Source organism: Calonectris borealis, unplaced genomic scaffold, assembly GCF_964195595.1.
Source record: "Calonectris borealis unplaced genomic scaffold, bCalBor7.hap1.2 HAP1_SCAFFOLD_66, whole genome shotgun sequence".
NCBI lineage: Eukaryota > Metazoa > Chordata > Aves > Procellariiformes > Procellariidae > Calonectris > Calonectris borealis.
In genome coordinates this window covers 228,527-255,005 of record NW_027441471.1, presented here as the reverse complement: position 1 = coordinate 255,005, position 26,479 = coordinate 228,527, and the positions used below count along the sequence as shown (strand labels likewise).

The 26,479-nt window shown below is 52.5% G+C and overlaps 2 protein-coding genes across 2 annotated transcripts; one reads left to right on the top strand and one right to left on the bottom strand.

The window, feature by feature from the left end:
- Positions 1 to 1,662: 1,662 nt before the first annotated feature.
- LOC142076579 (olfactory receptor 14J1-like) lies at positions 1,663 to 2,196 on the bottom strand. Its single transcript, XM_075138872.1, has one exon. The coding sequence runs from the start codon at positions 2,194 to 2,196 to the stop codon at positions 1,663 to 1,665; it is 534 nt and encodes a 177-aa protein (XP_074994973.1).
- Positions 2,197 to 9,799: 7,603 nt separating this feature from the next.
- Positions 9,800 to 26,317, top strand: LOC142076578 (olfactory receptor 14J1-like). The gene is made up of 2 exons (XM_075138869.1): positions 9,800 to 9,827; positions 25,431 to 26,317. Exons 1-2 carry the CDS (start codon positions 9,800 to 9,802, stop codon positions 26,315 to 26,317), a joined length of 915 nt encoding a protein of 304 aa, XP_074994970.1.
- Positions 26,318 to 26,479: the final 162 nt, after the last annotated feature.

The window sequence follows — 26,479 nt, the reverse complement described above, 5'->3', positions numbered from 1 at the left end:
ACCTCTCCTCTCTCATTTCCCTCCCATTGTCTTTTGTCCTCACATGATGCTGAAGAGCCTGGCTCTGTATTCTCCATATCGTCCTCGTAGGTACTGGCAGGCTGGGATGAGGTCCCCCTCAGCCTTCCCTTCTCCAGGCTGCACAAGCCCAGCTCCCTCAGCCTCTCCTCACCACCAAAGGGCTCCAGTCCCCAGCTGTCCTGAGGACCCTTCGCTAACCCCACTCCAGCTTGCCAATATCTTTCCTGAATTGGGGATCTGAAGTCTGGATGGAGTATTCCAGAGAATCCCTTCCCTCAACCTCCTGGCCATGCTCTAGTCGTCCAGCCCAGGATGCTGGTGGCCTCCCTTGCAGCCAGGGCACACGGCTGCCTCCTCTCCAGCTCCCTGCCCACAAAGACCTTTCCCACAGGGCTGCTCCCGGCCTGGCAGCCCCCAGCTTGTGCCATTGCCAGGGTGAGTCCTCTGCAGGGGCACAAACTGCCATTTGTCCTCCTGGGATTCCATGAAGTTCCTGCCAATACGTGCTCTCCTCCTCCTTGAACCTCTTCACTGAGCACAGAGGCCTGGGAGACCTTTTCAGTAGAGACTCAGGCAAAGAAGGCATTGAGTCCCTCAGCCCCATTGGTGTCTGCTGTTTATTAGGTCACCGTCCTCGTTCAGCAGCAGCCCTGCATTGCTCTTGTTCAGCCTTGGTCTCTAACACAGCAGTTGAAGCTCTTCTCTTTGCTCTTGACTTTTCTTGCAGCCACCAACTCCAGGTGGTCACCCCCCGGCAGCTGCTTCACTGCCCCTGGCAGTGCCCTGTCCTGTGCTGGCCCAGCCCCGCTGTCCCACACATGGTCCCACGGTCCCACTGTGCAGGCACAGCATGAGAAAGGGTGTATTGAGGGTGAGGAACAGTTTCTCTCGCATGATGCCCATGACATCCCTTTGTGCCCTGTCCCCCTGCTGTTCCTCCTACTTGAGACAGCCTCCCCCAGGTCCTGGAACCTACCCAGGCCTATGCGCATCCCATGGGGGGTTTCGCAGACATCCCTGCTCCGGGGCCTGGCAGGGTCTGGAGGAGGAGAGAGGTCGAGCAGGGCTGGCCATTCCCCCAGGGCAGGCACTGAGCCCAGCAGGAGGAGGGAAATGGCCATGCAGCAAAACTCACCCATAAACCTGTGGAGAGCGGCCAGGGTTGGAAGAGGCCGAATAGGGAGGCCACCAGTGAAAGCTCGCTCCAGGCCCATTCCCTAACACATCGCCCCATGCCCTCCTCCCGTCAGCCCATGGAGAACCCAAGCACAGCAGCACGGCCTCGTGGGGCCAATTTCTTCAGCCTGTTCCTGACCTCAGCTTTGGAAGAAGAGCCCAACCTCCAGACACCGGCACTGAGGAAACCCCCTATTATTACAGAGATGTGACACGGGAGGCCAGCTGTACCTTTGGGCCAGACACATGTGTAAAGAGCTCTAGGTCAGTCAGATTGGCTTTGTGCCTGTGGAGAAGTGGAGTGCATGCAGACATTCCTGGAGAAACAGAATTATCACAGGTAAATGCCCAAAGCACAGGAGGTTCCCCAGCTACATTGGAAATCACCTGCAAAGAGACGTGGGCAGATTACTGCTGCTGAGAGACCACGGATTGAATCAGCTTCTTCAGTGCGTCCTTGAGCTCCTAGTTCCTCATGCTGTAGATGAGGGGGTTGACTGCTGGAGGTACCACTGAGTACAGAACTGTCACCACCAGATCCAGTGATGGGGAGGAGATGGAGGGGGGCTTAAGGTTAGCGAACACAGCAGTGCTGGAAAACAGGGAGACCACGGCCAGGTGAGGGAGGCACGTGGAAAAAGCTTTGTGCCGTCCCTGCTCATGGGGGATCCTCAGCACAGCCCTGAAGATCTGCACGTAGGACAGCACAATGAAAATAAAAAACCCAAATCCTAATGAAAGGGTAACCACAAGAAGCCCAACTTCCCTGAGGTAGGTGTGTGAGCAGGAGAGCTTGAGGATCTGGGGGATTTCACAGAAGAACTGGTCCACAGCATTGCCCTTGCAGAGGGGCAGTGAAAATGTATTGGCAGTGTGCAGCAGACCAGTGAGAAACCCGCTGCCCCAGGCAGCTGCTGCCATGTGGACACAAGCTCTGCTGCCCAGGAGGGTCCCATAGTGCAGGGGTTGGCAGATGGCAACATAGCGGTCATAGGCCATGATGGTGAGAATATAATACTATGCTACAACTAAAAAGAGAAACCAAAAGACTTGAGTAGTACATCCCAAGTAGGAGATGGCCCTGGTGTTCCAGAGGGAATTGACCATGGATTTAGGGACAGTGGTGGAGATGGAGCCCAGATCAAGGACAGAGAGGTTGAGGAGGAAGAAGTACATGGGGGTGTGGAGGCGGTGGTCGCAGGCTATGGCGGTGATGATGAGGCCGTTGCCCAGCAGGGCAGCCAGGTAGATGCCCAGGAAGAGCCAGAAGTGCAAGAGCTGCAGCTCCCGCGTGTCAGTGAACTCCAGGAGGAGGAACTGGGTGATGGAGCTGGTGTTGGACATCTGCTGCCTCTGGGCATGGGGGACTGTCCAAGAGGGAAAAACAGTGACAAGTTAGGAGAGACTTCTCTGAGCAAAATCAAAGCCATTTCTCATAGGACCTCCCCAAAAACATCTCTCTCCATTCAGGAAGACCTTTGGCAGGTCCCTTGCACGAGCTCTGGTTGGTGCTGGCTGAGGGTGCCCCAGGGAGCCGCAGGCTCTGCTCTGGGCTCTGGAGGAGTCAGTCCTGCCTCACAGCAATAGGTAAACAGGAACATGGGGTGATCTCAGATTAAATCCACTCGTGATACCAAAGAGCTTCTCAGCATTGTCGCTGCCAATTCACCTGCCTGCAGAGCAGAGCTGTGGGGGTTTTGGTTTGTGCCTTCTGGTCTGGTTGCCCCACCACAGCTGAGCAGTGTTTCTAATGCAGAGATCCTGGGCATTTCTGCTGCACTGCAAGTGAAATCGTGTGGGTCCTGAGAGGCAAAGGGACTGTCCCTCAGTGCAGAGTGAGGACAGCCGCTCTGTCCATCAGCCCTGATCTCAGCTGCCCTGTGCTGGCAGCTCTTTCAGCTGGAGGATTCTGGCACTGGCGTGTTCCCCCCAAAAGAAACCGGACACTGCTGGGAGCAGAGGAATCTACGTTCTGAGTGCACATCTCCAAAGCCCTCACCCCATCGTACCTGAGGAGGATCTCAGCTCTCCCCTCCCAACCACGGACACAGAGGGCTCCTTACAGCTGCCCACATACAGCCACCCAGCAGCATTTCAATGGCCTTAGCACCGAGGTATCTTCTCCATGGGTCTCCTGCATGACATAGAGATGCCCCAGGAGAGCTTTGCCCTACTGGCGGGCAGCCTGCAGCCCAGCAGGACCTCCCAAGGAAAGACTCAACTGTCTAAATTTCATGTGTCCTGGAAGGAGGGTGAGATGTGTGCCAGCCGCACACCCTGCAGTACCCAGAGCCCCAAAGGTTAACAGGGTGCGAGTTGGATGCTTTTCCTCCACGGACAGACGGGCATGACAGTAGACACAGCGTTGGTGTCTGAGCTGCACTTGAATCCTCACCCCCCCACAGCATTGAGTGCCACGGTAAGAACAAGGGTGGCAAGGAGAAGAGGAGAACGTGCCAAAGTTCCCCTGCCAAGGGAGGCAGGGGAAGGAGACACAGTCAGAGACTTGAGTTTTTCTCCTCTTTGGTGGTCAGGCTGCTGGGAAGGCAACTCATGGCCAAGTCTCCATGACATGAAGGGCAGAGGCTCTGCTGTGTGAGTGAGGAGAGCAGGGGGTTGCTCCAGGGAAAGCATCTGCACTGCAGGGGATGGCAGGGAGGTGCCTGAACCCCTCCTCCCATGGCCTTTCTGGGAGCAGTTCTCTCTTCCTCGCTGCCCTTGGCTCTGCTGCCTGGAGCTCTTCTGGGCCAGGACCTGTTTCTCTGCCCTCACGGCTCCTCCCTCTTCATGCTCACAGAGCCCATCCGCCTTGCTGCGTGCTCAGCTCTGCCCTGCAGACACCTCCTGGCAGCAGGGCACTGCCCAGGGACATCTCGGTGTGTGCAGGGGCTAAGGAGCAGCTCAGGCAAGTCCTAACGAGAACTGGGGTCTCATTGCCTACTCCAGAGCAGAGCAATCAATTCCCATCTCCCACTGCCCACCCAGCCAAGCCAGGGGAGAAAACTCAAAGCACACACTTCTTCCCTTTCAGGTAATCCCCTACCTCGACACCCATCTTTAACATGACCCTCTGCAAATGTCCTCCGGGTGATGGAGAAGCCTGAGCAGCCCTGACCCACGCTGCACTCTCTGGACAGCAGAAGGACCGTGCCCTGCCGGGGCTCACTCCTTCCACCCACAGCTTCTCCCCACAGCATCGTGGGGAGCTCCCCGGGCAGGCTGAGTGCTGAGCCTGGCAGGCGGCAGAGTCCCTGCCCTGGTGCACAGCCCCCTGGGGTGCAGGGACCCTGCTCGGAAGGACAGCCCTGGCCACCCCTGCCTGCACACACGCCTTCACCCCCTGGAGCAGTGCCCGGGAGAAGGCAGCCGTCATGCCCTCTCCTTCTGACGGTGCAGCAGGGAAGCCCTGCTCTGCAGCACCTCCTCCTCCTCTACAGCAGGGAAGCTGAGAGAGTCCTCCTGAAAGATCATAGTTGCTGTGGCATGTACCAGCTTTTGGATATCCCTCCAGGAACAGCAGCTACATTGTCCTGCACCCAGGCACTTACCATGTAGAGGGCTGTGAAGATCTCTCCCCGCAGTGAGCTCTCAGCATCCTCCCACTCCAGACTGCCTTTACGCTCTCTCTGCCTCGCTCCCTCCCCTCGGTGCCTGCAGGCAGTGCCCTCAGCCCTGCTGCGCTTTGCAGAGGAGCTGCTCCTGGGCAGAGCTGTCTCTCTGCAGCACTGCCCACTTGCCAGGAGCTCCCTCCTTCCAGGAGCCCGGCCCAGCTCAGCAGCAGAGGACCAGCCCAAGGCAGCACTTGCTCTGCCCCTCGCGGCTCCCTCGAGGGGTCCCTGCGGCTCCAGGGGAACCTGCTGGGAAACAGCCTGAAGTCATCCCTGATCTTCCCTCCCTCAGCTGCGCAGAGGCACTTCCTTCTCCTCTCAGGAAAAGACTTGGCCATGAGAATCCCCTTTCTTTGTCCCAGCATTAGACAGGACTCCCAGGAAGGTGACAAGCAAGGACCTAATTTCTCCAAGCTGGGGGATATCCTCACGTGAATGAAATAGGCATTTCAGTGTGGCTTTGTAGTCCTAGGACTCGACAGACATTCAGCTCTCTGTTGTCCACGCCACGTCTCTGCTCTGAAGCAAAGCCTTTGCACACAGGGGGTCTTGGGCGCTTGGGACCAGGTTTCCTTAGGGCAGGGACGAGCTTGCCTGCTTCCACAGCTGCAGGGCTTCAGCCCAAATGTGCAGCAATGGCCTCAGCCAGGGCCACAGGCAGGAAGAGCTGGAGCTGCTCCTGAGGAGACAGAGCTGTGACATGGTTGCAGAGCTCAGGACAGCTGCTCTTCAAGGACAGCATCCTCCAAGCTCAGCAAGGCTCCAGATCAAAACTCCCTCTGAACTTGAAAGGCCATTGCAGGGCACCATCAGGAGCGCTCACTGCTTCAGGCACAGTTAAAGAAGAAACAAAGATGCTGTGTGGCCACTGCTGAATGTGGTGAGAGCAGGAGCAGATAGATCTGAGGTTCTCTGTGTCCTCTTTGCCTCAGTCTTCCCCAGCAAGGTCTGCCAGGCCTCTGGGACTCGGGGCAGGACTCTGGAGGAGATCAAGCAGCGGTGCATGGGGATCAAGTCAGGGATCACTTGAGCCAACGCAATCCTTACCAGTCGAGGGGACAGGAGGGGCGGCATCCCAGGGAGCTGAGAGAGCAGCCCAAGGTCACAGTGAAGCCACTCTCCATCATCTTTCAAAGGTGGTGGTGTCTGTGGGGATTCCCTGGTGACTCGCAGCACCCAAACCTTGCACGCACCTTTCAAAACTGCCCCAAGGATGTGCAGAGGAGCGGAAGGCTGTGCCCCAGATCGTGTTCCCTCAGATCCCATTTCTGGGGGTCTGAAAGAGAAGGTGACTGGATTTACTGGATTTAGCTTGTCTCTCGCCATCCTCTTTGCTTTCTGTGATGAAAGGACAGGACTGCTGGACACAGGGAGACCAGTGGTTGTCTTTTAACCTGGAAGTCAGTGAAGTTTTCAACATTACCCCCCACAATATTCGTGTGCCTAAGTTTGGACATTATGGTCTTCATGGGTGGATAAGTAGATGGGTAAATAACCAGATGGATGGTCTGGCTCAGAGGGACGTGATCAATGCGTAGTACTCTGCCTGGAGGCATCGAGCTCGTAGGGTCCTGCAGGGGTCTGTCCTGCCACTTGCCCTCTTTAACGTGCTTTTAATGACCTGGAGGAGATGAGCGAGTGCTTTTTCATCGCATTTGCAGATGGACACCATATTGAGGAGAGCAGACACTGCACTGGAGGGCAGGCCTGCCATCCCGAAGGACAAAGACAGGCCAGAGGGATTCACAAAAAGTAACATCATGATGTCCAATAAACACAAATCTGAAGTCCTACCTTGAGGTGCACCAATCCCGTGCAATGACCGAGGCCAGGGGCTGTGTGGCTGGGTAGCAGCTCTGCGGGAAAGGCTCTGGTGGTCCTTGGGTTTTATTAGGCAAAACGGAAGCCATCACCAAAGGCGGCCAACAGCATCCTTTGCTTCTCTTTTCATTCCTTGAAATTACAAGTGCTTCTCTTTTCTTATTCTAATACCCTCCAAAACGAACAGCCTACCCTCTTAAACATTTCCCCATTGGCCGTGCATTTCTTGTTTCGTTCCCTGTTTTGGCATTTCTGAGATGGTTGCTGTGGACGTTTTCAACCTTGGGTAGCAGCTACATTGAACACATCATTCTCTTTCAGTCCTTGTAGTGTCCTGCAATTCCCCATATTGTTACCCTGTTTGAGACACTGACCCACAAACCTTAACTGCTGACATGCTGGAGTTTCAGTCCAGAGGGACCTCGACACACATGGGGACTTGGCCAACAGAAACCTCCTGAAGGTGAAGGGGGCAAGGTCTGCACCTGGTCAGAAGAACCTCGTGCATCTGGACCATCTGGACCTGACTGGCTGAGGATTGTTCTGAGGAGAAGGGCATGGGTGTTCTGGTGGACGCCATAGGAGCCCATGGGTTTCCCATCTTGAAAGGAGGATGGAGAAACTGGAGAAGGTCCAGAGGAAGTCCGTTACCATGGGCTTAGGAGCCTAAAGCACATGAGCTGTGTGCAGAGGCTGAGGCAACTGGGCCTCTTTAGTCTGCTGAAGGGGAGGCACAGGGCAGTCTAAAAGCAGGTGACACCTGCCTGGAGAGGTGGTGGAGCCAAGCTCTTCTGCAATGGTAGATGCTATGGCAGAAACAACAGCCACAAGGCTTCTTCCTGGGGGCTTCAGACTGGGCCTCAGGAAAGACTGGCTAGGAGGGTGATGCTGCAGTGCAGCAGGACACCCAGAGACTCTCTGTGCTCTCCATCTTTGGAGGTTTTCAGGTTTCAGCTCTACAAAGTCACAGCTGACCTGATCCGCAGTTGATGATTCCCCACCTCTAGAGAGGTTTGCTGCTTACCAGGGACTCATATAAGGGATGTCACCAAGAGGTTTCCAAGCCTCCTACAATCCACTATTATCCACTGCTGTTGTTTCACGTGGGCACCAGTGCCTCAGCCAGGAGTAGTCTGAGGGCTATCAAGAAGGATTACAGAGCCCTGGGAGCGATGGGAAGGGACTCTGCACCTGAAGAGCAGCACAGAGGAACTCCAGCCAGTAAGACAGCTTCATCGGGGGCCCAACTTAAATGCCTCTATGCAAACGCACGTAGCATGGGGAATAAACAAGAGGAGTTAGAGACGTGCACACGCCTGCAGGACTACAATCTTATTGGCATAAGGGAAATGTGGTGGGATGGCTCCTGTGATTGGAGTGTTGGGATGGAGGGATACAGGCTTTTTAGGAAGGACAGGCAGAGGAGATGAGGAGGGGGTGTCGCCCTCTATGTCAATGACCAGCATGGAGCTCCGCCTGGCGATGGATGAGGAGCCGATGAGAGCTTATGGGTCAGGATTAAAGGGAGGTCAGGGACAGGTGACATTATGGTGGGGGTCTGCTACAGGTCACCCGACCAGAAGACCGAGCAGATGAGGCCCTCTATAGACAGATAGAAACAGCCTCACGTTCACAAGCCCTGGTCCTCATGGGGGACTTCAACCACCTCGATATCCGTTGCAGGGACAACATGGCAGGGTATAAGCAATCAGGGATGTTTCTGGAATGCGTCGATGATAACTTCCTTCTCCAAGTGATAGAGGAGCCAACGAGGAGAGGTGCTATGTTTTTCTCACCAACAAGGAGGGGCTGATGGGGAATGTGAAGCTCAAGGGCAGCCTTGGCTGCAGTGACCATGAAATGGTGGAGTTCAAGATCCTTAGGGCACCGAGGAGGGCGCACAGCAAGCTCAGTACCCTGGACTTGAGGAGAGCAGACATTGGCCTCTTGAGGGATCTGCTTGGTAGAGTGCCATGGGATAAAGCCCTGGAGGGAAGAGGGGCCCAAGAAAGATGGTTAATACTCAAGGATCACCGCCTCCAAGATCAGGAGTGATGCACGTCAACAAAGAGGAAGTCAGGCAAAACAGGCATCCTGGCCTGTATCAGAAATAGTGTGGCCAGCAGAGGTGATCGTGCCCCTGTACTCGGCACTGATGAGGCCGCACATCGAATACTGTGTTCAGTTTTGGGCCCCTCACTACAAGAAGGACATGGAGGTGCTGGAGCGTGTCCAGAGGAGGGCAACGAAGCTGGTGAAGGGCCTGGAGCACAAGCCTTATGAGGAGCGACTGAGGGAACTGGGGTTGTTTAGCCTGGAGAAGAGGAGGTTGAGGGGAGACCTCATCGCGCTCTACAACTACCTGAAAGTAGTGATAGGACGAGAGGAAATGGCCTCAAGTTGCGCCAAGGGAGGTTTAGATTGAACATTAGGAGAAATTTCTTTACTGAAAGAGTGGTCAGGCCTTGGAACAGGCTGCCCAGGGAAGTGGTGGAGTCACCATCCCTGGAGGTATTTAAAAGACGTGTAGATGAGGCCCTTAGGGACATGGTGTAGTGGGCATCGTGTGTTGGGTTGACGGTTGGACACGATGATCTTAGAGGTCTTTTCCAACCTGTATGATTCTATGATTCTATGATTCTATGAAAACCACCAGGAGGCCTGCATGGATGAACAAGGAGCTCCTGGACAAACTCAAACACAAAAAGGAAGAGGGTGGGAGCAAGGAGAGGTAGTCTGGGAGGAACACAGAGAAATTTTCTAAGTCGCCAGGGATCAGTTAGCAAAGCTAAAGCCCTGAGAGAATTAAATCTGGCCAGGGACGTCAAGGGCAACAAGAAAAGCTTCTATAGTACATCAGGGATAAAAGGAAGAGTAGGGAGAATGTGGGCCCTCTCTGGAATGAAACGGGAGACCTGGTTACCCGAGATACGGAGAAGGCTGAGGTACTCAATGGCTTTTTTGCCTCAGCCTTCACCAGCAAGTGCTCAAGCCTCACCGCCCAAAACCACAGAAGGCAAAGGCAGGGACTGGGAGAATGAAGAGCCACCCACTGTAGGAGAAGATCAGGTTTGAGACTAAGGAACTTGAAGGTGCACAAGTCCATGAGACCTGATGAGATCCATCCATGGGTCCTGAAGGAACTGACAGATGACATTGCTAAGCCACGATCCATGATAGTTGAGATGCTGTGGCAGTCCGGTAAAGTTCCTGCTGACTGGAAAAGGGGAAACATAACCCCCATTTTTGAAACGGGAAGAAAGGAAGACCCGGGGGACTACAGGCCAGGCAGTCTCACCTCTGTGCCTGGGAAGATCATGGAACAGATCCTCCTGGAAGCTATGCTAAGGCACATGGAAGACAGGGAGGTGAGTCGAGACAGCCAGCATGGCTTCACCCAGGGCGAGTCCTTCCTCACCAACCTAGTGGCCTTCTATGATGGAGTGACTACATCAGTGGACATGGGAAGGGCTACAGCTGTCGTCTATCTGGACCTCTGTAAGGCCTTTGACACGGTCCCCCACAACACCCTTCTCTCTAATTTGGAGAGGTATGGCTTCGATGGGTAGACAGTCCAGTGGGTGAGGAATTGGTTGGATGTTTGCATCCAGAGGGTAGTGGCCAATGGCTCAATGTCCAGATGGAGATCGGTGACCAGTGGTGTCCCGCAGGGGTCTGTATTGGGACCGTTACTGTTTAATATCTTCATCAATGACATAGACAGTGGGATCGAGTGCACCATCAGCAAGTTTGCAGATGACACCAAACTGAGTGGTACGGTTGACACACCTGAGGGATGGGATGCCATCCAGAGGGACCTGGACAAGCTGGAGAAGTGGGCCCATGTGAACCTCAGGAGGTTCAACAAGGCCAAGTGCAAGGTCCTGCACCTGGGTTGGGTCAAGCCCTGGTCTCAATACAGGCTGGGGGATGAAGGGATTGAGAGCAGCCCTGCTGAGGAGGACTTGGGAGTCCTGGTGGAGGAAAAGCTGGACAAGCTGGCAAAGTGTGCTCGCAGCCCAGAAGGCCAACCGTATCCTGGGCTGCATCAAAAGCAGCGTGGCCAGCAGGTCGAGGGAGGGGATTCTGCCCCTCCATTCTGCTCTGGTGAGACCCCACCTGGAGCACTGCGTCCAGCTCTGGAGCCCTCAGCACAGGAAAAACATGGAGCTGTTGGAGTGGGTCAGAGGAGGGCCACAAAAATGGTCAGGGGGATGGAACGCCTCTGCTGTGAAGAAAGGCTGAAAGAGTTGGGGTTGTTCAGCCTGGAGAAGAGGCGGCTTTGGGGAGACCTGATTGCAGCCTTTCAGTACTTGAAGGGGGCTTATAAGAATGATGGGGAGAGACTTTTTAGCAGGGCCTGTTGCGACAGGACAAGGGGGAAGGGTTTTAAACTAAAAGAGGGTAGTTTCAGATTCGATTGAAGGAAGAAGTTTTTTACAATGAGTGTGGTGAAACACTGGCACAGGTTTCCCAGAGAGGTGGTAGATGCCCCATCCCTGGAGACATTCAAGGTCAGGTTGGACGGGGCTCTGAGCAACCTGCTCTAGCTGAAGATGTCCCTGCTCACGGCAGGGGGTTTGGACTAGATGACCTTTAAAGGTCTCTTCCAACCCAAACTATTCTATGATTCTATGATACTGATCCCATTGCAGATATTGATATCATTACACATACTGATACAGATGATTGTGGTTTAACCCGGCAGGCAGCCAAACACCACACAGCTGCTCACTCACTGCCCCCCACCACAGTGGGATGGGGGAGAGAATCGGAAAAAAAAAAGTAAAATTTGTGGATTGAGATAAAGACAGTTTAATAGTACAGAAAAGAACGGGAAAATAATAATAATAATGGTGATAGAATATACATATATTTACGGTCTTTTCTTTGGACAGCTGGAAAGTCTTTGCTAATGCAATGAATTCTGCTGCTTGGGCACTCAGCTTCAGACTGAGTGCTGAAGCCTCTGCTACTTCATTTTCAGTAGTTTCTGAATAACCTCTTGTCCTGGTTTCGGCTGGGATAGGGTTAAATTTCTTCCTAGTGCTGTGTTTTGGATTTAGTATGAGGAGAATGTTGATAACACACGGATGTTTTCAGTTGTTGCTAAGTGCCCTCCTAGTCCAAGGACAGCTCCCGTGCCTACTGACTGAGCTAGGTACACAAGATGGGAGGGAACATAATCAGGACAGCCAGCCCAGCTGGCCAATGGGGTATTCCATACCATGTGACGTCATGCTCAGTATATGAACGGTAGGCGTGATCCAGGAAGTATCGATCACTACTTGGTTATCGGTCAGCGCGGGTGGTGAGCAATTGCATTGTGCATCACTCATTTTGTATATTTTATCATTATCATTATTATTTTCCCTTTTTTTTTCCCTGTTCTATTAAACTGTCTTTATCTCAACCCATGAGTTTTTCTCACTCTTACCCTTCCGATTCTCTCCCCGTCCCGCTGGGGGTGGGGGGAGTGAGTGAGCGGCTGCGTGGTATTTGGCTGCCTGCCAGGTTAAACCACGACACCTCTAATTCAGTTACTGTTCAGATAATATAAGGACCTGTCTACACATAGCTCAAGATCAGGATCTGGAAAGTGTACGTCTGTTAAGTATTTTCAAGTCTTTCTGGCTTTGCAGGCTGTTATCACACAATAAGGATGTGGATTTCCTTCCTCAGGAGTGGGGAGCAGAGTAGCAGGGTTCAGCGTGTTACATCGCTTCATTGTTATGTTTTCCACCGTTAAGAGAATCAGCTCATAATGATGTACCCAGTGCCTGGGTAAGGTGCTGTGACAGCAGCATTTCAATTTCATGTGGCCTTTGTACGACTAGAGGGGATCCAGTACCACATTGTCACTCTGTTCAACCAGGTGTGCTGCGGCAGCTGTCCTAGGGACACAAGCAAAGGGTCCTTGAGCTACCAGACTGGTCTGGTTTTGGCTGGGATAGTTACATTTCTTCACGTACAAACATGAAGTCTGGCAATCCCAGAGCAGGTGCAGTCGTTAATGCGCGCTTCAAAAGCTCAAATGTCTTTCCCTTGTCTGTTGTCCAGTGAAGGGGTTCTCCAGCATCTCGAGCAGGAGTCTGTATCAGTGGTTTTCCCCTTTCCCCAGAAGCAGCTTGTGGCAGGTGCACCCACCCCGATAAAAGACCGGGGGCATCAGGACCGCAGCATCCTTACTTTTCGCGCCCTTATGGTGGCGAGTGCCCACCATCACGTACGCACTTTGGGTCAGTAATTATGGTCATGTATACACCTCGGGTGAGGAGTAAGAAAGTTAAGGCTCTCAGCCAGTCAGAGTTGACCACAGGTCAGATTCAACTAGGGGATAAATGGAGCCCCACCAGAGGGCAAGTTGAGTTGGTCCTCCTCGGAGCAGTGCGTCTGCAGTAGGGGACTCGCGTTAGGTCGTGCAGAGAGAAAATTAGAAAGGCAAAAGACCTGCTAGAACACAATCTGGCCACTGTCGTAAGAGACAACAAAAAATGTTTTTACAAATATATTAATGACAAAAGAAGAGCCAAGGAGAATCTCCATCCTTTATTGGATGTGGGAGAGAACATTGCCACCGACGATGAGGATAAGGCTGAGGTACTCAATGCCTTCTTTGCCTCAGTCTGTAATAGTCAGAGCAGTTATCCTCAGGGTACTCAGCCCCCTGAGCTGGAAGACAGGGACGGCGAGCAGGATAAACCCCGCATAATCCAAGAGCAAGCAGTTAACGACCTGCTATGCCACGTGGACGCTCAAAAGTCTATGGGGCTGGATGGGATCCACCCGAGAGTACTGCGGCTGGTCAGCCTGACCTCGGTACCGGGGAAGATTATGGAGCGGTTCATCTTGAGGGTGCTCATGAGCCATGTGTGGGACAGCCAGGGGATCAGGCCCAGCCAGCACAGGTTCATGGAAGGCAGGTCCTGCTTCACCAACCTGATCTCCTTCTATGACCAGGTGACCCGCCCAGTGCATGAGGGAAAGACTGTGGACGTCAGTAAAGCCTTTGACACCGTCTCCCACAGCATTCTCCTAGAGAAGCTGGCGGCTCACGGCTCAGACAGGTGCACTCTTCACTGGGTAAAAAACTGGCTGGACGGCCGAGCCCAGAGAGTTGTGGTGAACGGAGTTAAATCCTTTTGGTGGCCGGTCACGAGCGGTGTTCCCCAAGGCTCAGTACTGGGGCCGGTCTTGTTCAATATCTTTATCAATGATCTGGATGAGGGGATCTGTTGGAGTGACCATGGGTCGGAATAGGAGCGCGTTCCCGGAGTAATGAGGAGTCCCAATGTGGGTATGGTCATTCTCCTTTACTTCAAGATATTGTGCTACTTTTATAAGCTAGCCACACTAACACGCGCACCTACGAATCCTCTATTGGTTTACAGTCAGCAAGCACACGAATCTTAACATACACAGATTGGTCAAAAGCAGGTGTCCACGCGAACGCTTCCTGCGCCTGCATTCCGTTACCTAATCTACTGATATTTACATTCCTCAGCCTGTTTTTCCTACTCTACTATCACTTCAGAGACTCTAAAACTACAATTGCTCTTTAGCAGCCTTATACTATTGCTAACAAATCCTCAGTGCTTGGAATGTTCATAGGATGACCGTTATTTAATAAAAATCCCTCCACGAATTCCCCCTTTTTGTTTTTGAACAATCCAAGCCTGATTTACTACTTTCAATACAGCCTTTTTTATACAACTAAAAGCAATACAATAGCATACACACAGTATTAAGATGACAATCAATATACGCAAGCCTTCTTTTAACAAAGCTATTAGCCATTGCGGCAACTCTCTAAAAATATTCATGAGCCATTCATCTAAAATGCCATGATTTTGTGGTATCATGCTTACATGGTTTTTTAAACAATTGTAATTGTTTATGTGTAGACTCACCATGATTGGATAGGTTCATGCAACACATAAACTCTTCTACCCAGAAACCAGGCACACCCACCAAACAGGTTCTGAAAGGCTCAGTTGCCGTAGCAAGAGACAAAACAAAACGCAGATTGATCTGTTTTGTTTGCCCAGGTAACCCCTTCTTATGAGAGTGCAGGCTTCACCGCTCGGCTAGGCACCCATATTGGTCCCTTATCTGTGGAAACACACATGTATCCCCTCCCATTAAATATTACCGAAACTGGGCCCAGCCACATGCCAGTGATTGGGTCTCGATACATTACTTTTAGTTTCGGAAGCGTTGTATGAGAGTTAAACTTAAGGTTTTGGTGATGGATTATAATCGATGGCTCTTCTCTGTCTCCCATCAGACACAAATAATTTAGGGTAAATAGGACCTTATGCAGTCTCATCTGCGGGTCCTTTTCTTCCTCCTTTTGCTTTGCTAGATAGTCCTTCAATACCTGATGCGTGCGTTCTACAAGGCTCTGCCCCGTCGGTGAGTGTGGGATGCCAGTAATATGCTTGACCCCCCATCTCATCAGAAAGGTTCTCAACTTCTGACTGGTGTAAGCAGGGCCATTGTCTGTTTTCAGTTGTTCTGGCACACCCAACACCGCGAAGCAAGCAAGGAGGTGCTTACACACATGATGAGCCGCCTCACCCGATAAAGCCGTGGCCCATATTACTTTAGAGAAGGTATCTATGGTGACATGTACATATTTGAGCTGCCCAAATTCAGCGATATGAATTACATCAGTCTGCCAGAGCTCTAAAGCCTTGAGACCTTTTGAATTAACACCCAGCCCTATTCCAGGTCCATGATTTCCACACTTGGGACAGGCCTGTATGATAGAGCGAGCTTCGTTTTCTGATAACCCATATTGCCTTCTTAAACCCTTTGAGTTTTGATGAAATATTTCATGACCCTGCCTAGCTTGTAAAAATTTATCTACAGGTGGTACATGACACGCTGGACTGACAAGATTGTCCGCTATCTGATTGCCTTGTCCTAAACCCAACTCCCATTGATGGCTACGGATATGAATGACACAACACGGAGTCGCTCGCTGAGAGATAGTTGATCTTAATTGAATAAATAGTTTCCCTAGCTGAGGATTATTTGTTTCCCTAATCAGTGCGTCTTGAATTCTTGGTATAAGCCCAGCTACATATAGAGAATCAGTCACCACATTCAAAGGATGATCAGGCCAGTTCCCTAACGCCCATACCACCGCCATTAATTCTAAAGTCTGTAAGGTATCTCCAGCTTGCCCTTGCAAAATCTTTTTGCACGATTGATCTGTTTCCCACCATACGCATGCAGCTTGTCTAGAGCGTTTTCCCGCATCTGTGTATACCGTCAACCCCTCGAGTATCGGGCTAACAATCACTTTAGGTTTTTCTAGCCACTGATTTCGTTTTAGAATCTGCCACAATTTCCCTTGAGGTTGCTGAGAATGCACCTTTCCGCTAAATCCTAACAGAGATTCTTGAATGGCCAACATGTGGCGTATCCACCATTCTAAATCTACAGCGTTAACAGGAATACTGATGTCTGCTGGTTCCTGTCCTGTCAGCTCTATAATTCGCGTTCTCCCTTTTCAGATTAATTCCCCTACGGCTTCAGGACGAGTTTGTATACTGAAACGTGGTTGTACCCGTAAGAAAACCCATTCCAAAATTTGAAAAAGGGAGGAATTTGGCAAGTTATCATTACTCTTCTTGTCAATGGCAGTCACGGAATTCATTCCCTGTTGTCCCTTCATCTCCCCCTTCTTGTTTTGCCATTGACATATAACAGCAAAAGGTGATTCTTCGGTGTTACAGATAAGCAAAGAAAGTAGCACGACAATTTCGCCTCCTATGCCCCTGTTCCCCACAACAATAGCAAATGCCTTTAAAGGGCTGGACTATTCCTGGAGAGTGTTTTTGCCTAACAACAGCTGCTAATGGTTGCACTACTTCTTTGACAGCACTTTGCAGCACAGCTGCCATCGACTCATTTTGTTTTTGAAGCCCTGCTCTTTCCACCCGAGAAAGCATTTCTTCCACTCCTGCCCCTTTGGGCAGACTGGCTAGAATGACCCTGGTAGTTTTATTGGCGTTATCAAAGGCCAAAATTCTAAACATTTGTTGTTTATTGTTCTCTCCCAAATCTGGGTGGTTCATTACTGCATCCCAAAGCCTATCAATAAAGTTGCTATACTTCTCAGTTGCACCTTGTGTCACCGAGCTGAAAGAAGGGGCTGCCGATCCTGGTAAGGAAAGAAACGCATCTAAAGCAAGCTTAGAAGATAACTGTAACATATTGACAGGAAAAGTTAGTTGGACATTTATATCAGCATAACGTCCCCCCGCAATGAGCATTTCTGCTGTGATCCCAAATAATGGATCCCCTGGCTGTTGATGTTGGGCAGCAGCATTCACTGCCCTCTGAGACCATGACGATCCCCATAACAAAAACTGTGTAGGTGTCAACAGAAGCCTCATCAGACTTTGACAATCATAAGGACACATCAAATCAGCAGAAAAAATCCAAATAATGATTTTTCGCGAGGCTTCCGATTTAACACCATACTGCGATATAGTATTTTTGGCTTGTTGTAGAATCTTCCAATCATGTGGTTCCCATTTTCCTTGACCGTTTTGCTGTACCACCGGAAAAGCCATGGGGCCAATGTTGGATGCAACCCCCCACTGTCCGTCCAAAATAGCATCCCGAACAACTCCACTCCATCGGCCGGGACGGGTAGCTGCGGTAGGTCCGGAGAAACAGGGTGGCAAGTTGTCTCTCGAATCGGCGGTTGACCAAGGTTCTCCTTTTTGCTGAGTCTGTGTAGTCACGTCCTTTAGTTGTTGCACAACGTCTTTTAACAGCTGATTAATACTGTCTGTTGAATTCTTCTCTTTTCCGCTGGATGGCGGTGTGGCAGCACCGGAGGAATCATTGGAGAGTGGCAAGGGGGGGTGGAGAGGAGGGGCAGTGGGAGGAGGGTGGCACGTTTCCCTGCCTGGAATCGGGGGGGTGGGTGGAGCTGGCCACTCCTCCCCCTTCATGCCCAGCGGTTGCTCTTCCGCTTTTGCCTCACACTGCTGCTGTGCTTTAGCCCCGGCAACTTCCGGCTGCTGTGGCGTAGATGATATTGTCGGGCAAGATGGCGAACATAGACTGTCGGGCGTTTTTAAGTCCTGCTCAACTCTATCGCGCAATTCGGCAACAGTCTTACAGGTGGACCCCATCATACCCTTCACAGCAGGCAGCCCAAAAAATCGCGCGAAAGGTCCCGCCTTGGATTCCATGCTCTGAGACTGTTCCGGCATGGGGTCCGGAGCCAGCATCTGAACAGCCGCACACGCCACCTCCCGTTCAGCTTTCATAGCTTTTAAAGTGTCTAGTACGTCTCCCCACAAGTCTGATACAGACTTAATGTCCTTCTCCAATTTCTTATTACCTTCAGTAAGCTTCTGCCACATTAGTTCTCCCAGCTCCCGCCATTCAAGCACAGAAAACAACGTGTGAGTGTTCTTAAAAAGTTGCAAACCTTGCCCTAATTTAATTAGCTTGATAAGCTGTTTCACCGTTGTCTCGATCCCTCTCTTAGAGAGTAAACCAGCGAGCAACGTAGCAGCTGCCTCACTTTCCATGATAGCAGCGCACCCTCTGGGAGGCAGTTGGCCACTCTGCACCGATATCTATTCTATCTGTTTGAGCAATAGAATAGTACAACTCCCAGTCGCTGGTTTCCCACTCCCCTTCTCTCGCTGCGCTTACCGCAGTCTCGAAGAATTGTAGTCTCTGCTACCAGACCTCTGGGTTACGAGCCCAGCATGTTTCCACATCCTCTGCTACCAGATGTCGGAGTGACCCGGGGTCGGAATAGGAGCGCGTTCCCGGAGTAATGAGGAGTCCCAATGTGGGTATGGTCATTCTCCTTTATTTCAAGATATTGTGCTACTTTTATAAGCTAGCCACACTAACACGCGCACCTACGAATCCTCTATTGGTTTACAGTCAGCAAGCACACGAATCTTAACATACACAGATTGGTCAAAAGCAGGTGTCCACGCGAACGCTTCCTGCGCCTGCATTCCGTTACCTAATCTACTGATAGTTACATTCCTCAGCCTGTTTTTCCTACTCTACTATCACTTCAGAGACTCTAAAACTGCAATTGCTCTTTAGCAGCCTTATACTATTGCTAACAAATCCTCAGTGCTTGGTATGTTCATAGGATGACCGTTATTTAATAAAAATCTCTCCACAGGGCTGGAGCTCAATTTGGGCGGTTGGCCTTAAGCCTTATCTGTCACTGTGGACAAGCTGTAAGGATTGCTTCACATGTTCTCATGGACACTGGCCATCCCTGGGACAACACTCATAACAGAGGTCTGCTTTCTCTGGGTGGCCTCGCTTAACGTGCAGCCACTCAGCCAACCGCCCCCAATCTTCTTTTTCGCTGTCTACTACCTTAATTTGGGCTAGGTGATCTACCTGTTGATTCCATTTCGCAGCAGGGGTTCCATTTCGTGCATGGCCTTTTCCCCATCCCACCTTAGGGGTCGGGATCTGCCTATTTCTAACAATCGCTGCCCATCTCCAGCTCTCCAGACTTTTGTACGGCCTGCTTCCCACTGATTGGATTCCCACCGGCATATCCACTCTGTGGCACCCATATGGGTGTGTAGGAATCAGTGTAAATTATGGCAGCGCCCTTCTCTGCTGCCAGCAGGAGGGTGCAACTCCCCTGCCTGTGCGCTCCCTTCCCTCTCCTCTGTAATCCTTTTCCCAGCACCAACTTCCAAAGCCGCTGCTTTATGTTGCCACCTGGATCCCACTAGGCAGGCAGATGCATCTGAGAAGCACATCCCTTGTGCACCTGAGCCTGCGGTCAGTTTGGGCGCCTCTTTGATTGGTGAAGGATTCTAGGGTTGGCCCAGCAAAACCGGATCCGGATTCGCAGGTTGTTAGAGCGTAGAGGCTTTGACCAGGCCCTCTCTTCATGACAGTAACAGACTAACTCCCTCGCCATAGGCATACCACTTTGGCATCGTAGCCTTCTGGGCCACTCCCTCAGGAGGGGGTGATCCCCTGAGGATCGAATTTAACAGAGGAAAAGGCCCTTGTACTGTAATGTCTTCGAAGTACGTAACTCGTCTCTGCATTGGCAAGTGAGAGGAGTCCCTTCTCCCACTCTGACTACCACCTCTCCAGGCAGGTGTCGCCTGCTTTTAGACTGCCCTGTGCCTCCCCTTCAGCAGACTAAAGAGGCCCAGTTGCCTCAGCCTCTCCACACAGCTCATGTGCTTTAGGCTCCTAAGCCCATGGTGACAGCCTTCCTCTGGACCTTCTCCAGTTTCTCCATCCTCCTTTCAAAATGGGAAACTCATGGGCTCCTATGGCATCCACCAGAACTCCCATGCCCTTCTCCTCAGAACAATCCTCAGCCAGTCAGGTACCAGCTGGTCCTGATACACGAGGTTCTTCTGACAGACCTTGCCACCTTCGCCTAAAACTTCAGGAGGTTTCTGTTGGCCAAGTCATAGAATCATAGAATCATAGAATCATACAGGTTGGAAAAGACCTCTAAGATCATCGTGTCCAACCGTCAACCCAACACACCATGCCCACTACACCATGTCCCTAAGGGCCTCATCTACACGTCTTTTAAATACCTCCAGGGATGGTGACTCCACCACTTCACTGGGCAGCCTGTTCCAAAGCCTGACCACTCTTTCAGTAAAGAAATTTCTCCTAATGTCCAATCTAAACCTCCCTTGGTGCAACTTGAGGGCATTTCCTCTTGTCCTATCGCTAGTTACTTGGGAGAAGAGACCAACACCCACCTCACTACAACCTCCTTTCAGGGAGTTGTAGAGTGCGATGAGGTCTCCCCTCAGCCTCCTCTTCTCCAGGCTAAACAACCCCAGTTCCCTCAGCCGCTCCCCATCAGACTTGTGCTCCAGGCCCTTCACGAGCTTCGTTGCCCTTCTCTGGACACGCTCCAGCACCTCCATGTCCTTCTTGTAGTGAGGGGCCCAAAACTGAACACAGGATTCGAGGTGCGGCCTCACCAGTGCCGAGTACAGGGGCGCGATCACTTCCCTACTCCTGCTGGCCACACTAGTTCTGATACAGGCCAGGATGCCGTTGGCCTTCTTGGCCACCTGGGCACACTGCCGGCTCATGTTCAGCCGGCTGTCAACCAGCACCCCCACGTCCTTTTCCTCCGGGCACTTTCCAGCCACTCTTCCCCAAGCCTGTAGCGTTGCCTGGGGTTGTTGTGGCCGAAGTGCAGGACCCGGCACTTGGCCTTGTTGAACCTCATACATTGGCCTCGGCCATCGATCCAGCCTGTCCAGGTCCCTCTGCAGAGCCTTCCTACCCTCGAGCAGATCAACACTCCCGCCCAACTTGGTGTTGTCTGCAAACTTACTGAGGGAGCACTCGATCCCCTCGTCCAGATCATTGATAAAGATATTGAACAGGACCGGCCCCAGTACTGAGCCTTGGGGAACACCGCTCGTGACCGGCCGCCAACTGGATTTAACTCCGTTGACCACAACTCTCTGGGCTCGGCCGTCCAGCCAGTTTTTTACCCAGCGAAGAGTGCATCTGTCTAGGCCGTGAGCCGCCGGCTTCTCTAGGAGAATGCTGTGGGAGACAGTGTCAATGGCTTTACTGAAGTCCCCATGTGTGTCGAGGTCCCTCTGGAGTGAAACTCCAACACATCAACATTTAAGGTTTGTGGGCAAGTGTCTCAAAGAAGATAACGAGATGGGGAATTGCAGGACGCTACAAGGACAGAATAATTTTCCCAGTGAGGAAAAGTTTAAGAGGGTAGGCTGTTCGTTTTGGAGGGTATTAGGATAAGAAAAGAGAAGCACTTGTAATTTCAAGGAATGAAAAGAGAAGCAAAGGATGCTGTTGGCCTTCTTTGGTGATGGCTCCCATTTTGCCTAATGAAATCCAAGGACCACCAGAACCTTTCCCACAGAGCTGCTACCCAGCCACACAGCCCCTGGCCTCTGTCATTGCACGGGATTGGTGCACCTCAAGGCAGGACTTGCAAATTTGTCTTTACTGGATATCATGATGTTACTTTTTGCAAATCCCTCTGGCCTGTCTCTGTTCTTTGGGGTGGCAGGCCTGCCCTCCAGTGCAGCGTCTGCTCTCCTCAATATGGTGTCATCTACAAATGCTATGAAATAGCACTCGCTCATCTTCTCCTGGTGTTTAAAAACACGTTAAAGAGGGCAGGTGGCAGGACAGACCCCTGCAGGACCCTAGATGCCTCCAGGCAGAGTACCACGCATTGATCACGTCCCTCTGAGCCCGACCATCCATCTGGTTATTTACCCATCTACTTATCAACCCATGCAGACCATAATATCCGAACTTGGGCACAAGAATATTGTGGGTGGGCGATGTGGAAAACTTCACTGACTTCCAGGTTAAAAGACAACCACTGGTCTCCCTGTGTCCAGCAGTCCTGTCCTTTCATCACAGAAAGCAAAGAGTGTGGAGAGAGACAAGCTAAATGCAGTAAATCCAGTCACCTTCTCTTTCAGACCCCCAGAAATGGGATCTGAGGGAACACGATCTGGGGCACAGCCTTCCGCTCCTCTGCAAACCCTTGGGGCAGTTTTGCAAGGTGCGTGCAAGGTCTCAGATCTATCTGCTCCTGCTCTCACCACATTCAGCAGTGGCCACACAGCACCTTTGTTTCTTCTTTAACTGTTCCTGAAGCAGTGAACGCTCCTGATGGTGCCCTGCAATGGCCTTTCAAGTTCAGAGGGAGTTTCGATCTGGAGCCTTGCTGAGCTTGGAGGATGCTGTCCTTGAAGAGCAGCTGTCCTGAGCTCTGCAACCATGTCACAGCTCTGTCTCCTCAGGAGCAGCTCCAGCTCTTCCTGCCTGTGGCCCTGGCTGAGGCCATTGCTGCACGTTTGGGCTGAAGCCCTGCAGCTGTGGAAGCAGGCAAGCTCGTCCCTGCCCTAAGGAAACCTGGTCCCAAGCGCCCAAGACCCCCTGTGTGCAAAGGCTTTGCTTCAGAGCAGAGACGTGGCGTGGACAACAGAGAGCTGAATGTCTTTTGAGCCCTAGGACTACAAAGCCACACTGAAATGCCTATTTCATTCACGTGAGGATATCCCCCAGCTTGGAGAAATTAGGTCTTTGCTTGTCACCTTCCTGGGAGTCCTGTCTAATGCTGGGACAAAGAAAGGGGATTCTCATGGCCAAGTCTTTTCCTGAGAGGAGAAGGAAGTGTCTCTGCGCAGCTGAGGGAGGGAAGATCAGGGATGACTTCAGGCTGTTTCCCAGCAGGTTCCCCTGGAGCTCCAGGGACCCCTCGAGGGAGCCGTGAGGGGCAGAGCAAGTGCTGCCTTGGGCTGGTCCTCTGCTGCTGAGCTGCGCTGGGCTCCTGGAAGGAGGGAGCTCCTGGCAAGTGGGCAGTGCTGCAGAGAGACAGCTCTGCCCAGGAGCAGCTCCTCTGCAAAGCGCAGCAGGGCTGAGGGCACTGCCTGCAGGCAGCGAGGGGAGGGAGCGAGGCAGAGAGAGCGTAAAGGCAGTCTGGAGTGGGAGGATGCTGAGAGCTCACTGCGCGGAGAGATCTTCACAGCCCTCTACATGGTAAGTGCCTGGGTGCAGGACAATGTAGCTGCTGTTCCTGGAGGGATATCCAAAAGCTGGTACATGCCACAGCAACTATGATCTTTCAGGAGGACTCTCACAGCTTCCCTGCTGTAGAGGAGGAGGACGTGCTGCAGAGCAGGGCTTCCCTGCTGCACCGTCAGAAGGACAGGGCATGACGGCTGCCTTCTCCCGGGCACTGCTCCAGGGTGTGAAGGCGTGTGTGCAGGCAGGGGTGGCCAGGGCTGTCCTTCCGAGCAGGGTCCCTGCGTCCCAGGGGGCTGAGCACCAGGGCAGGGACTCTGCCGCCTGCCAGGGTCAGCACTCAGCCTGCCCAGGGAGCTCCCCACGACGCTGTGGGGAGAAGCTGTGGGTGGAAGGAGTGATCCCCGGCAGGGCAGGGTCCTTCTGCTGTCCAGAGGGTGCAGCGTGGGTCAGGGCTGCTCAGGCTTCTCCATCACCCAGAGGACATTTGCAGAGGGTCATGTTAAAGATGGGTGTCGAGGTAGGGGATTACCTGAAAGGGAAGCAGTGTGTGCTTTGAGTTTTCTCCCCTGGCTTGGCTGGGTGGGCAGTGGGAGATGGGAATTGATTGCTCTGCTCTGGAGTAGGCAATGAGACCCCAGTTCTCGTTAGGACTTGCCTGAGCTGCTCCTTAGCCCCTGCACACACCGAGATGTCCCTGGGCAGTGCCCTGCTGCCAGGAGGTGTCTGCAGGGCAGAGCTGAGCACGCAGCAGGGCGGATGGGCTCTGTGAGCATGAAGAGGGAGGAGCCATGAGGGCAGAGAAACAGGTCCTGGCCCAGAAGAGCTCCAGGCAGCAGAGCCATGGGCAGCGAGGAAGAGAGAACTGCTCCCAGAAAGGCCATGGGAGGAGGGGCTCAGGCACCTCCCTGCCATCCCCTGCAGTGCAGATGCTTTCCCTGGAGCAACCCCCTGCTCTCCTCACTCACACAGCAGAGCCTCTGCCCTTCATGTCATGGAGGCTTGGCCATGAGTTCCCTTCCCAGCAGCCTGACCACCAAAGAGGAGAAAAACTCAAGTCTCTGACTGTGTCTCCCTCCCCTGCCTCCCTTGGCAGGGGAGCTTTGGCACATTCTCCTCTTCTCCCTGATGCCCTTGTTCTTACTGTGACACTCACTGCTGTGGGGGGTGAGGATTCAAGTGCAGCTCAGACACCAACGCTGTGTCTACTGTCATGCCCGTATGTCCGTGGAGGAAAAGCATCCAACTCGCACCCTGTTAACCTTTGGGGCTCTGGGTACTGCAGGGTGTGCAGCTGGCACACATCTCACCCTTCTTCCAGGACACAGGAAATTTAGGAGAGTTGAGTCTTTCCTTGGGAGGTCCTGCTGGGCTGCAGGCTGCCCGCCAGTAGGGCAAAGCTCTCCCGGGGCATCTCTGTGTCATGCAGGAGCCCCATGGAGAAGACACCTCGGTGCTAAGGCCATTGAAATGCTGCTGGGTGGCTGTATGTGGGCAGCTGTAAGGAGCCCTCTGTGTCCGTGGTTGGGAGGGGATAGCTGAGATCCTCCTCAGGTACGATGGGGTGAGGGCTTTGGAGATGTGCACTCAGAACGTGGATTCCTCTGCTCCCAGCAGTGTCCGGTTTCTTTTGGGGGGAACACGCGAGTGCCATAGTCCTCCAGCTGAAGGAGCTGCCAGCATAGGGCAGCTGAGCTCAGGGCTGATGGACAGAGCGGCTGTCCTCACTCTGCACTGAGGGACAGTCCCTTTGCCTCTCAGGACCCACACAATTTCACTTGCAGTGCAGCAGAAATGCCCAGGATTTCTGCATTAGAAACACTGCTCAGCTGTGGTGGGGCAACCAGACCAGAAGGCACAAACCAAAACCCCCACAGCTCTGCTCTGCAGGCAGGTGAATTGGCAGCGACAATGCTGAGAAGCTCTTTGATATCACGAGTGGATTTAATCTCAGATCACCCCGTGTTCCTGTTTACCTATTGCTGTGGGGCAGGACTGGCTCCTCCAGAGCCCAGAGCAGAGCCTGCGGCTCCCTGGGGCACCCTCAGCCAGCACCAACCAGAGCTCGTGCAAGGGACCTGCCAAAGGTCTTCCTGAATGGAGAGAGACACTTTGGGGGGGTCCTATGAGAAATGGCTTTGCTTTTGCTCAGAGAAGTCTCTCCTAACTTGTCACTGTCTTTTCCCTCTTGGACAGTCCCCCATGCCCAGAGGCAGCAGATGTCTAACACCAGCTCCATCACCCAGTTCCTCCTCCTGGCCTTCGCAGACACACGGGAGCTGCAGCTCTTGCACTTCTGGCTCTTCCTGGGCATCTACCTGGCTGCCCTGCTGGGCAACGGTCTCATCATCACCGCCATAGCCAGTGACCACCGCCTCCACACCCCCATGTACTTCTTCCTCCTCAACCTCTCCATCCTCGACTTGGGCTGCATCTCCACCACTGTCCCCAAATCCATGGCCAATTCCCTCTGGGACACCAGAGCCATCTCCTACTCAGGATGTGCTGCCCAGCTCTTTCTGTTTGCCTCCTTGTTAGTGGCAGAGTATTATCTTCTCACCGTCATGGCCTATGACCGCTATGTTGCCATCTGCCAACCCCTGCACTATGGGACCCTCCTGGGCAGCAGAGCTTGTGTCCACATGGCAGCAGCTGCCTGGGGGAATGGGTTTGTCACTGCTCTGCTGCACACTGCCAATACATTTTCACTTCCCCTCTGCAAGGGCAATGCTGTGGACCAGTTCTTCTGTGAAATCCCCCCACTCCTCAAGCTCTCCTGCTCACATGCATACCTCAGGGAAGTTGGGCTTATTGTGCTTACCCTTTCCTTAGGTTTGGGGTTTTTTATTTTCATCGTGGTGTCATATGTGCAGATCTTCAGGGCTGTGCTGAGGATCCCCTCTGAGCAGGGGCAGCACAAAACATTTTCCACGTGCCTCCCTCACCTGGCCGTGGTCTCCCTTTTTGTCAGCACTGTTGTGTTTGCTCACCTGAAGCCCCCCTCCATTTCCTCCCCATCCCTGAATGTGGTGGTGACAGTTCTGTACTCAGTGGTACCTCCAGCACTGAACCCCCTCATCTACAGCATGAGGAACAAGGAACTCAAGAATGCCCTGAGGAACTTGATTCGAGAAGTAGTATTTCAGGAGAAATAAGCTGCCCATCTCTCTTCACAAGGTTTCTGCAATTGATCCCGGGCAACTTGTGTCCTTTGGGCATTGTACTGGTTATAATCGTGTTTGCTCAGAAATGTTTGCTTTCACCCTCCTTCTCAAGAGGCTGAAGCCAGTCTGTCTGGCCCAAAGACCTTCTCTCAA

What these genes read in the sequence shown, in the direction of transcription:
- LOC142076578 (XM_075138869.1), top strand. Translation starts at nt 9,800, where the DNA reads ATGATAGTTGAGATGCTGTGGCAGTCCG. An exon ending in TGAGATGCTGTGGCAGTCCG is followed by an intron (nt 9,828 to 25,430) that starts GTAAAGTTCCTG and finishes TGGCCTTCGCAG; the next exon opens with ACACACGGGAGCTGCAGCTC.
- LOC142076579 (XM_075138872.1), bottom strand. Translation starts at nt 2,196, where the DNA reads ATGGCCTATGACCGCTATGTTGCCATCTGCCAACCCCTGCACTATGGG.